This window comes from Plectropomus leopardus, chromosome 1, assembly GCF_026936395.1.
Source record: "Plectropomus leopardus strain MGB_pleo_1.0 chromosome 1, ASM2693639v1, whole genome shotgun sequence".
NCBI classification, from domain to species: domain Eukaryota; kingdom Metazoa; phylum Chordata; class Actinopteri; order Perciformes; family Serranidae; genus Plectropomus; species Plectropomus leopardus.
In genome coordinates, this window is record NC_142176.1 from 17,902,014 (window position 1) to 17,914,450 (window position 12,437).

The 12,437-nt window shown below is 37.2% G+C and overlaps 1 protein-coding gene across 3 annotated transcripts in view; it reads right to left on the bottom strand.

Moving 5' to 3' along the window:
* Positions 1 to 110: 110 nt before the first annotated feature.
* dpep1 (dipeptidase 1) overlaps positions 111 to 12,437 on the bottom strand; it is a 91,308-nt gene continuing 78,981 nt past the window's right edge. For all 3 annotated transcript variants that reach the window (XM_088076825.1, XM_042493586.2, XM_042493577.2), the window contains one exon: positions 111 to 359. In XM_088076825.1, the coding sequence (XP_087932951.1) occupies positions 180 to 359 (180 nt within the window). In that variant the 3' untranslated portion in view covers positions 111 to 179. The remainder of the gene's footprint in view (positions 360 to 12,437) is intronic.

The window sequence follows — 12,437 nt, forward strand, 5'->3', positions numbered from 1 at the left end:
ACCAAAAAAAAAAGAAAAATCAACAAACCTGGCGGTGAAAACATTTGAATAGTAAACTGAAATAATTTAGTTTTTTTTGTTGGTGCAGAGAGGATCTGTAGAAAACATCCTGACATTTAAAACTGATTTATTTAGTATTCATGGATACATTATAGAGATTAGTTGTATTGATAAGCAGCTCATAAAGCTGTTGATTTAATAAAAGCTTGGAGAGCCAGTGTAAGCAGAAGAGCCAGTGAGCTGATTGAATGGACAGCTCCAGCGTTAGGGTAACCGTAGCTCGTCCTACAAGAGTTCTTCACCTCATCATATGGAATTGGAACATCATCTGGACTCAGGTCTTTCAGAGCGTCACGGACCTACCACACACACACACACACACACACACACACACACACACACACACACACACACACACACAAACAAACACACAAAGATGTGACTGTCAGGCGGCAGACAAAAAGTCATTGTGACAAGTGCAGGTGTATGTGCGTGTGTGTGTTTACTCACAGGGTCCACCTGCTACCAAAGCACTAGGCACTCACATGTAAAAGTATTGTATTTCTACAGTTTCATTTGAAATTGAAACTCCAATCAGTTTTTAAATGCTTAATCAAAACTTTTCATTTACATGTATAAATGCACCTCCCAACAGTATGTTGAAAGAAAATAATAGTGTGGCATGTGAGATTTCTCTAAGATAAACTCAAACTTAATCTAATTTAACTATTCTTGCAAGCTTTCTTCAAAACTCGTGGTGGACGTTGTAGCTTCTGCCAAGGATCACTGGAGATGAGTAAAGTCAGTTGCAATGTAGTTTTATTGCGGTCTTTAACAACATGACAAAAAACCCAAGCCAATATCAGAATTAGACTAAAAATGATGTTCTAACCACTAAACACTAATTTTTATTCTCTTATGGAGATTCTGTTGCAAAAAAAGGCCAATAACACCAAAATATAGCATGTTTAAAAAATGACCGAAAAGCAAGCCTATAGTATGGCAAAAATGTCAAAATATGACACGTCCCAAAAATAGCTAAAAAAACCACCTCAAAACAGCATAAAATAGCATCCCGAGACATGCCATAGCATAGAAAGTTGCAAAAATGGCCAAAAACACCATGATACAGCATGTTCAAAAGTGACCGAAAAGGCAAGGCTATAGTAAGGCAAAAATGTCAAAATATGACACGTCCCAAAAACAGCTGAAAACACCTCAAAACAGCATAACATTGCATGCCAAAACACGCCATAGCGTAGAAAGTTGCAAAAATGGCCAAAAACAACATGATACAGCATGCTGAAAAAATGACAGAAAAGCAAGGCTATAGTATAGCAAAAATGTCAAAATATGACACGTCCCAAAAACAACTAAAAAAAACACATCAAAACAGCATGAAATAGCGTGCCGAGACATGCCATAGCATAGAAAGTTGCAAAAATGGCCAAAAACAACATGACACAGCATGTTGAAAAAATGACCGAAAAGGCAAGGCTATAGTATGGCAAAAATGTCAAAATATGACACGTCCCAAAAACAGCTGAAAATACCTCAAAACAGCATAAAATAGGGTGCCGAGACACGCCATAGTATAGAAAGTTGCAAAAATGGCCAAAAACTCCATGATATAGCATATTGAAAAAAATGACCGAAAAGACAAGGCTATAGTAAGGCAAAAATGTCAAAATATGACACGTCCCAAAAACAGCTGAAAACACCTCAAAACAACAGGAAATTGCGTGCCGAGACAAGAAATAGCATAGAAAGTTGCAAAAACTGCCAAAAACAACATGATACAGCATGTTGAAAAAAATGACTGGAAAGCAAGGCTATAGTAAGGCAAAAATGTCAAAATATGACACGTCCCAAAAACAGCTGAAAACACCGCAAAACAGCAGAAAATGGCATGCCGAGACACACCATAGCATAGAAAGTTGCAACAATGGCCAAAAACACCATGATATAGCATGTTGAAAAAATGACTGAAAAGCAAGGCTATAGTAAGGCAAAAATGTAAAAAAAAAAAAAACACATCCCAAAAAAAGCTGAAAACACCTCAAAACAGCATGAAATCGCGTGCCAAAACATGCCATAGCGTAGAAAGTTACAAAGATGGCCAAAAACAACATGATACAGCATATTGAAAAATATGACCGAAAAGGCAAGGCTATAGTAAGGCAAAAATGTCAAAATATGACACGTCCCAAAAACAGGTGAAAACACCTCAAAACAGCATAAAATAGCATCCCGAGACACGCCATAGAATAGAAAGTTGTAAAAAAGGCCAAAATCAACGTGATATAGCATATTGAAAAAAATGAACGAAAAGGCAAGGCTATAGTATGGCAAAAATGTCAAAATATGACACGTCCCAAAAACAGCTGAAAACACCTCAAAACAACAGGAAATTGCGTGCCGAGACACGCCATACCATAGAAAGTTGCAAAAATGTCCAAAAACACCATGATATAGCATGTTGAAGAAATGACAGAAAAGGCAAGGCTATAGTATGGCAAAAATGTCAAAATATGACAAATCCCAAAAACAGCAGAAAACACCTCAAAACAGCATAAAATAGCGTCCCGAGACACGCCACAGCATAGAAAGTTGCAAAAATGGCCAAAAACAACATGATACTGTATATTGAAAAAAAATGAACGAAAAGGCAAGGCTATAGTATCCTCAAAACAGCATAAAATAGCGTCCCGAGACACGCCATAGCATAGAAAGTTGCAAAAAAAGGCCAAAAACACCATGATATAGCATGTTTAAAAAATGACTGAAAAGCAAGGCTATAGTAAGGCAAAAATGTAAAAAAAAACCACATCCCAAAAAAAGCTGAAAACACCTCAAAACAGCATGAAATCGCGTGCCAAAACATGCCATAGCGTAGAAAGTTACAAAGATGGCCAAAAACAACATGATACAGCATATTGAAAAATATGACCGAAAAGGCAAGGCTATAGTAAGGCAAAAATGTCAAAATATGACACGTCCCAAAAAACAGCTGAAAACACCTCAAAAAAGCAGAAAATAGGGTGCCGAGACACGCCATAGTATAGAAAGTTGCAAAAATGGCCAAAAACACCATGATATAGCATGTTGAAGAAATGACAGAAAAGGCAAGGCTATAGTATCCTCAAAACAGCATAAAATAGCGTCCCGAGACACGCCATAGCATAGAAAGTTGCAAAAAAAGGCCAAAAACAACATGATATAGTATATTGAAAAAAATGAACGAAAAGGCAAGGCTATAATATGGTAAAAATGTCAAAATATGACACGTCCCAAAAACAGGTGAAAACACCTCAAAACAGCATAAAATAGCATCCCGAGACACGCCATAGAATAGAAAGTTGTAAAAAAGGCCAAAATCAACGTGATATAGCATATTGAAAAAAATGAACGAAAAGGCAAGGCTATAGTATGGCAAAAATGTCAAAATATGACACGTCCCAAAAACAGCTGAAAACACCTCAAAACAACAGGAAATTGCGTGCCGAGACACGCCATACCATAGAAAGTTGCAAAAATGTCCAAAAACACCATGATATAGCATGTTGAAGAAATGACAGAAAAGGCAAGGCTATAGTATGGCAAAAATGTCAAAATATGACAAATCCCAAAAACAGCAGAAAACACCTCAAAACAGCATAAAATAGCGTCCCGAGACACGCCACAGCATAGAAAGTTGCAAAAATGGCCAAAAACAACATGATACTGTATATTGAAAAAAAATGAACGAAAAGGCAAGGCTATAGTATAGCAAAAATGTCAAAATATGACACGTCCCAAAAACAGCTGAAAACACCTAAAACAGCATAAAATAGCGTCCCGAGACACGCCATAGCATAGAAAGTTGCAAAAATGGCCAAAAACACCATGATATAGCATGTTGAAGAAATGACCGAAAAGGCAAGGCTATAGTATGGCAAAAATGTCAAAATATGACACGTCCCAAAAACTGTTGAAAACACCTCAAAACAGCATAAAATAGCATCCTGAGACACGCCATAGAATAGAAAGTTGCAAAAAAGGCCAAAATCAACGTGATGTAGCATATTGAAAAAAATGACCGAAAAAAGCAAGGCTATAGTATGGCAAAAATGTCAAAATATGACACGTCCCAAAAACAGCTGAAAACACCTCAAAACAACATAAAATAGCATCCCGAGACACGCCATACCATAGAAAGTTGCAAAAAAGGCCAAAATCAACGTGATATAGCATATTGAAAAAAATGACCGAAAAGGCAAGGCTATAGTATGGCAAAAATGTTAAAATATGACACGTCCCAAAAACAGCTGAAAACACCTCAAAACAACAGGAAATTACGTGCCGAGACACGCCATACCATAGAAAGTTGCAAAAATGGCCAAAAACACCATGATATAGCATGTTGAAGAAATGACAGAAAAGGCAAGGCTATAGTATGGCAAAAATGTCAAAATATGACACGTCCCAAAACAGTTGAACACACCTCAAAACAGCATAAAATAGCATCCCGAGACACGCCATAGAATAGAAAGTTGCAAAAAAGGCCAAAATCAACGTGATATAGCATATGGAAAAAAATGTACGAAAAGGCAAGGCTATAGTATGGCAAAAATGTCAAAATATAACACGTCCCCAAAAACAGGAAAACACCTCAAAACAACAGGAAATTGCGTGCGAGACACGCCATACCATAGAAAGTTGCAAAATGGCCAAAACACCATGATATAGCATGTTGAAGAAATGACAGAAAAGCAAGGCTATAGTATGGCAAAAATGTAAAAAAAAACCACATCCCAAAAAAAGCTGAAAACACCTCAAAACAGCATGAAATCGCGTGCCAAAACATGCCATAGCGTAGAAAGTTACAAAGATGGCCAAAAACAACATGATACAGCATATTGAAAAATATGACCGAAAAGGCAAGGCTATAGTAAGGCAAAAATGTCAAAATATGACACGTCCCAAAAAACAGCTGAAAACACCTCAAAAAAGCAGAAAATAGGGTGCCGAGACACGCCATAGTATAGAAAGTTGCAAAAATGGCCAAAAACACCATGATATAGCATGTTGAAGAAATGACAGAAAAGGCAAGGCTATAGTATCCTCAAAACAGCATAAAATAGGCACCGAGACACGCCATAGCATAGAAAGTTGCAAAAAGGCCAAAACAACATGATATAGTATATTGAAAAAATGAACGAAAAGGCAAGGCTATAATATGGTAAAAATGTCAAAATATGACACGTCCCAAAAACAGGTGAAAACACCTCAAAACAGCATAAAATAGCATCCCAAAACACGCCATAGAATAGAAAGTTGTAAAAAGGCCAAAATCAACGTGATATAGCATATTGAAAAAATGAACGAAAAGGCAAGGCTATAGTATGGCAAAATGTCAAAATATGACACGTCCCAAAAACAGCTGAAAACACCTCAAAACAACAGGAAATTGCGTGCCGAGACACGCCATACCATAGAAAGTTGCAAAAATGTCCAAAAACACCATGATATAGCATGTTGAAGAAATGACAGAAAAGGCAAGGCTATAGTATGGCAAAAATGTCAAAATATGACAAATCCCAAAAACAGCAGAAAACACCTCAAAACAGCATAAAATAGCGTCCCGAGACACGCCACAGCATAGAAAGTTGCAAAAATGGCCAAAAACAACATGATACTGTATATTGAAAAAAAATGAACGAAAAGGCAAGGCTATAGTATAGCAAAAATGTCAAAATATGACACGTCCCAAAAACAGCTGAAAACACCTAAAACAGCATAAAATAGCGTCCCGAGACACGCCATAGCATAGAAAGTTGCAAAAATGGCCAAAAACACCATGATATAGCATGTTGAAGAAATGACCGAAAAGGCAAGGCTATAGTATGGCAAAAATGTCAAAATATGACACGTCCCAAAAACTGTTGAAAACACCTCAAAACAGCATAAAATAGCATCCTGAGACACGCCATAGAATAGAAAGTTGCAAAAAAGGCCAAAATCAACGTGATGTAGCATATTGAAAAAAATGACCGAAAAAGCAAGGCTATAGTATGGCAAAAATGTCAAAATATGACACGTCCCAAAAACAGCTGAAAACACCTCAAAACAACATAAAATAGCATCCGAGACACGCCATACCATAGAAAGTTGCAAAAAAGGCCAAAATCAACGTGATATAGCATATTGAAAAAAATGACCGAAAAGGCAAGGCTATAGTATGGCAAAAATGTTAAAATATGACACGTCCCAAAAACAGCTGAAAACACCTCAAAACAACAGGAAATTACGTGCCGAGACACGCCATACCATAGAAAGTTGCAAAAATGGCCAAAAACACCATGATATAGCATGTTGAAGAAATGACTGAAAAGGCAAGGCTATAGTATGGCAAAAATGTCAAAATATGACACGTCCCAAAAACAGTTGAACACACCTCAAAACAGCATAAAATAGCATCCCGAGACACGCCATAGAATAGAAAGTTGCAAAAAAGGCCAAAATCAACGTGATATAGCATATGGAAAAAAATGTACGAAAAGGCAAGGCTATAGTATGGCAAAAATGTCAAAATATGACACGTCCCAAAAACAGCGGAAAACACCTCAAAACAACAGGAAATTGCGTGCCGAGACACGCCATACCATAGAAAGTTGCAAAAATGGCCCAAAACACCATGATATAGCATGTTGAAGAAATGACAGAAAAGCAAGGCTATAGTATGGCAAAAATGTCAAAATATGACAAATCCCAAAAACAGCAGAAAACACCTCAAAACAGCATAAAATAGGGTGCCAAGACACGCCATAGCATAGAAAGTTGCAAAAAAGGCCAAAAACAACATGATACAGCATGTTGAAAAAATTACCGAAAAGGCAAGGCTATAGTATGGCAAAAATGTCAAAATATGACACGTCCCAAAAACAGCTGAAAACACCTCAAAACAGCATAAAATAGCATCCCGAGAAACGCCATAGAATAGAAAGTTGCAAAAAAGGCCAAAATCAACGTGATATAGCATATGGAAAAAAATGAACGAAAAGGCAAGGCTATAGTATGGCAAAAATGTCAAAATATGACACGTCCCAAAAACAGCTGAAAACACCTCAAAACAGCATAAAATAGCATCCCGAGACACGCCATAGAATAGAAAGTTGCAAAAAAGGCCAAAAACACCATGATATAGCATATGGAAAAAAATGACCGAAAAGGCAAGGCTATAGTATGGCAAAAATGTCAAAATATGACACGTCCCAAAAACAGCTGAAAACACCTAAAACAGCATAAAATAGCGTCCCGAGACACGCCATAGCATAGAAAGTTGCAAAAATGGCCAAAAACACCATGATATAGCATGTTGAAGAAATGACCGAAAAGGCAAGGCTATAGTATGGCAAAAATGTCAAAATATGACACGTCCCAAAAACTGTTGAAAACACCTCAAAACAGCATAAAATAGCATCCCGAGACACGCCATAGAATAGAAAGTTGCAAAAAAGGCCAAAATCAACGTGATATAGCATATGGAAAAAAATGAACGAAAAGGCAAGGCTATAGTATGGCAAAAATGTCAAAATATGACACGTCCCAAAAACAGCTGAAAACACCTAAAACAGCATAAAATGGCATCCGAGACACGCCATAGAATAGAAAGTTGCAAAAGGCCAAAACACCATGATAGAGCATATGGAAAAAAATGACCGAAAAGGCAAGGCTATAGTATGGCAAAAATGTCAAAATATGACACGTCCCAAAAACAGCTGAAAACACCTAAAACAGCATAAAATAGCATCCCGAGACACGCCATAGCATAGAAAGTTGCAAAAATGGCCAAAAACACCATGATATAGCATGTTGAAGAAATGACCGAAAAGGCAAGGCTATAGTATGGCAAAAATGTCAAAATATGACACGTCCCAAAAACTGTTGAAAACACCTCAAAACAGCATAAAATAGCATCCCGAGACACGCCATAGAATAGAAAGTTGCAAAAAAGGCCAAAATCAACGTGATATAGCATATGGAAAAAAATGACCGAAAAGGCAAGGCTATAGTAAGGCAAAAATGTCAAAATATGACACGTCCCAAAAACAGGTGAAAACACCTCAAAACAGCATAAAATAGCATCCCGAGACACGCCATAGAATAGAAAGTTGCAAAAAAGGCCAAAATCAACGTGATATAGCATATTGAAAAAAATGAACGAAAAGGCAAGGCTATAGTATGGCAAAAATGTCAAAATATGACACGTCCCAAAAACTGTTGAAAACACCTCAAAACAGCATAAAATAGCATCCCGAGACACGCCATAGAATAGAAAGTTGCAAAAAAGGCCAAAATCAACGTGATATAGCACATGGAAAAATATGACCGAAAAGGCAAGGCTATAGTAAGGCAAAAATGTCAAAATATGACACGTCCCAAAAACAGGTGAAAACACCTCAAAACAGCATAAAATAGCATCCCGAGACACGCCATAGAATAGAAAGTTGCAAAAAAGGCCAAAATCAACGTGATATAGCATATTGAAAAAAATGACCGAAAAGGCAAGGCTATAGTATGGCAAAAATGTCAAAATATGACACGTCCCAAAAACAGCTGAAAACACCTCAAAACAACAGGAAATTGCGTGCCGAGACACGCCATACCATAGAAAGTTGCAAAAATGTCCAAAAACACCATGATATAGCATGTTGAAGAAATGACAGAAAAGGCAAGGCTATAGTATGGCAAAAATGTCAAAATATGACAAATCCCAAAAACAGCAGAAAACACCTCAAAACAGCATAAAATAGCGTCCCGAGACACGCCACAGCATAGAAAGTTGCAAAAATGGCCAAAAACAACATGATACTGTATATTGAAAAAAAATGAACGAAAAGGCAAGGCTATAGTATCCTCAAAACAGCATAAAATAGCGTCCCGAGACACGCCATAGCATAGAAAGTTGCAAAAAAAGGCCAAAAACACCATGATATAGCATGTTTAAAAAATGACTGAAAAGCAAGGCTATAGTAAGGCAAAAATGTAAAAAAAAACCACATCCCAAAAAAAGCTGAAAACACCTCAAAACAGCATGAAATAGCGTACAAAACATGCCATAGCGTAGAAAGTTACAAAGATGGCCAAAAACAACATTATACAGCATATTGAAAAATATGACCGAAAAGGCAAGGCTATAGTAAGGCAAAAATGTCAAAATATGACACGTCCCAAAAAACAGCTGAAAACACCTCAAAAAAGCAGAAAATAGGGTGCCGAGACACGCCATAGTATAGAAAGTTGCAAAATGGCCAAAACACCATGATATAGCATGTTGAAGAAATGACCGAAAAAGGCAAGGCTATAGTATGGCAAAATGTCAAAATATGACAAATCCAAAAACAGCAGAAAACACCTCAAAACAGCATAAAATAGCGTCCCGAGACACGCCATAGCATAGAAAGTTGCAAAAAAAGGCCAAAAACAACATGATATAGTATATTGAAAAAAATGAACGAAAAGGCAAGGCTATAATATGGTAAAATGTCAAAATATGACACGTCCCAAAACAGGTGAAAACACCTCAAAACAGCATAAAATAGCATCCCGAGACACGCCATAGAATAGAAAGTTGTAAAAAAGGCCAAAATCAACGTGATATAGCATATTGAAAAAAATGAACGAAAAGGCAAGGCTATAGTATGGCAAAAATGTCAAAATATGACACGTCCCAAAAACAGCTGAAAACACCTCAAAACAACAGGAAATTGCGTGCCGAGACACGCCATACCATAGAAAGTTGCAAAAATGTCCAAAAACACCATGATATAGCATGTTGAAGAAATGACAGAAAAGGCAAGGCTATAGTATGGCAAAATGTCAAAATATGACAAATCCCAAAAACAGCAGAAAACACCTCAAAACAGCATAAAATAGCATCCCGAGACACGCCACAGCATAGAAAGTTGCAAAATGGCCAAAAACAACATGATACTGTATATTGAAAAAAAATGAACGAAAAGGCAAGGCTATAGTATAGCAAAAATGTCAAAATATGACACGTCCCAAAAACAGCTGAAAACACCTAAAACAGCATAAAATAGCGTCCCGAGACACGCCATAGCATAGAAAGTTGCAAAAATGGCCAAAAACACCATGATATAGCATGTTGAAGAAATGACCGAAAAGGCAAGGCTATAGTATGGCAAAAATGTCAAAATATGACACGTCCCAAAAACTGTTGAAAACACCTCAAAACAGCATAAAATAGCATCCTGAGACACGCCATAGAATAGAAAGTTGCAAAAAAGGCCAAAATCAACGTGATATAGCATATTGAAAAAAATGACCGAAAAAGCAAGGCTATAGTATGGCAAAAATGTCAAAATATGACACGTCCCAAAAACAGCTGAAAACACCTCAAAACAACATAAAATAGCATCCCGAGACACGCCATACCATAGAAAGTTGCAAAAAAGGCCAAAATCAACGTGATATAGCATATTGAAAAAAATGACCGAAAAGGCAAGGATATAGTAAGGCAAAATGTCAAAATATGACACGTCCCAAAAACAGCTGAAAACACCTCAAAACAACAGGAAATTACGTGCCGAGACACGCCATACCATAGAAAGTTGCAAAAATGGCCAAAAACACCATGATATAGCATGTTGAAGAAATGACTGAAAAGGCAAGGCTATAGTATGGCAAAAATGTCAAAATATGACACGTCCCAAAAACAGTTGAACACACCTCAAAACAGCATAAAATAGCATCCCGAGACACGCCATAGAATAGAAAGTTGCAAAAAAGGCCAAAATCAACGTGATATAGCATATGGAAAAAATGACCGAAAAGGCAAGGCTATAGTATGGCAAAATGTCAAAATATGACACGTCCCAAAAACAGCGGAAAACACCTCAAAACAACAGGAAATTGCGTGCGAGACACGCCATACCATAGAAAGTTGCAAAAATGGCCCAAAACACCATGATATAGCATGTTGAAGAAATGACAGAAAAGCAAGGCTATAGTATGGCAAAAATGTCAAAATATGACAAATCCCAAAAACAGCAGAAAACACCTCAAAACAGCATAAAATAGGGTGCCAAGACACGCCATAGCATAGAAAGTTGCAAAAAAGGCCAAAAACAACATGATACAGCATGTTGAAAAAATTACCGAAAAAGGCAAGGCTATAGTATGGCAAAAATGTCAAAATATGACACGTCCCAAAACAGCTGAAAACACCTCAAAACAGCATAAAATAGCATCCCGAGAAACGCCATAGAATAGAAAGTTGCAAAAAAGGCCAAAATCAACGTGATATAGCATATGGAAAAAAATGAACGAAAAGGCAAGGCTATAGTATGGCAAAAATGTCAAAATATGACACGTCCCAAAAACAGCTGAAAACACCTCAAAACAGCATAAAATAGCATCCCGAGACACGCCATAGAATAGAAAGTTGCAAAAAAGGCCAAAAACACCATGATATAGCATATGGAAAAAAATGACCGAAAAGGCAAGGCTATAGTATGGCAAAAATGTCAAAATATGACACGTCCCAAAAACAGCTGAAAACACCTAAAACAGCATAAAATAGCGTCCCGAGACACGCCATAGCATAGAAAGTTGCAAAAATGGCCAAAAACACCATGATATAGCATGTTGAAGAAATGACCGAAAAGGCAAGGCTATAGTATGGCAAAAATGTCAAAATATGACACGTCCCAAAAACTGTTGAAAACACCTCAAAACAGCATAAAATAGCATCCCGAGACACGCCATAGAATAGAAAGTTGCAAAAAAGGCCAAAATCAACGTGATATAGCATATGGAAAAAAATGAACGAAAAGGCAAGGCTATAGTATGGCAAAAATGTCAAAATATGACACGTCCCAAAAACAGCTGAAAACACCTCAAAACAGCATAAAATAGCATCCCGAGACACGCCATAGAATAGAAAGTTGCAAAAAAGGCCAAAAACACCATGATATAGCATATGGAAAAAAATGACCGAAAAGGCAAGGCTATAGTATGGCAAAAATGTCAAAATATGACACGTCCCAAAAACAGCTGAAAACACCTAAAACAGCATAAAATAGCATCCCGAGACACGCCATAGCATAGAAAGTTGCAAAAATGGCCAAAAACACCATGATATAGCATGTTGAAGAAATGACCGAAAAGGCAAGGCTATAGTATGGCAAAAATGTCAAAATATGACACGTCCCAAAAACAGTTGAAAACACCTCAAAACAGCATAAAATAGCATCCCGAGACACGCCATAGAATAGAAAGTTGCAAAAAAGGCCAAAATCAACGTGATATAGCATATGGAAAAAAATGGCCGAAAAGGAGAGGCTATAGTATGGCAAAAATGTCAAAATATGACACGTCCCAAAAACAGCTGAAAACACCTCAAAACAACAGGAAATTGCGTGCCGAGACAC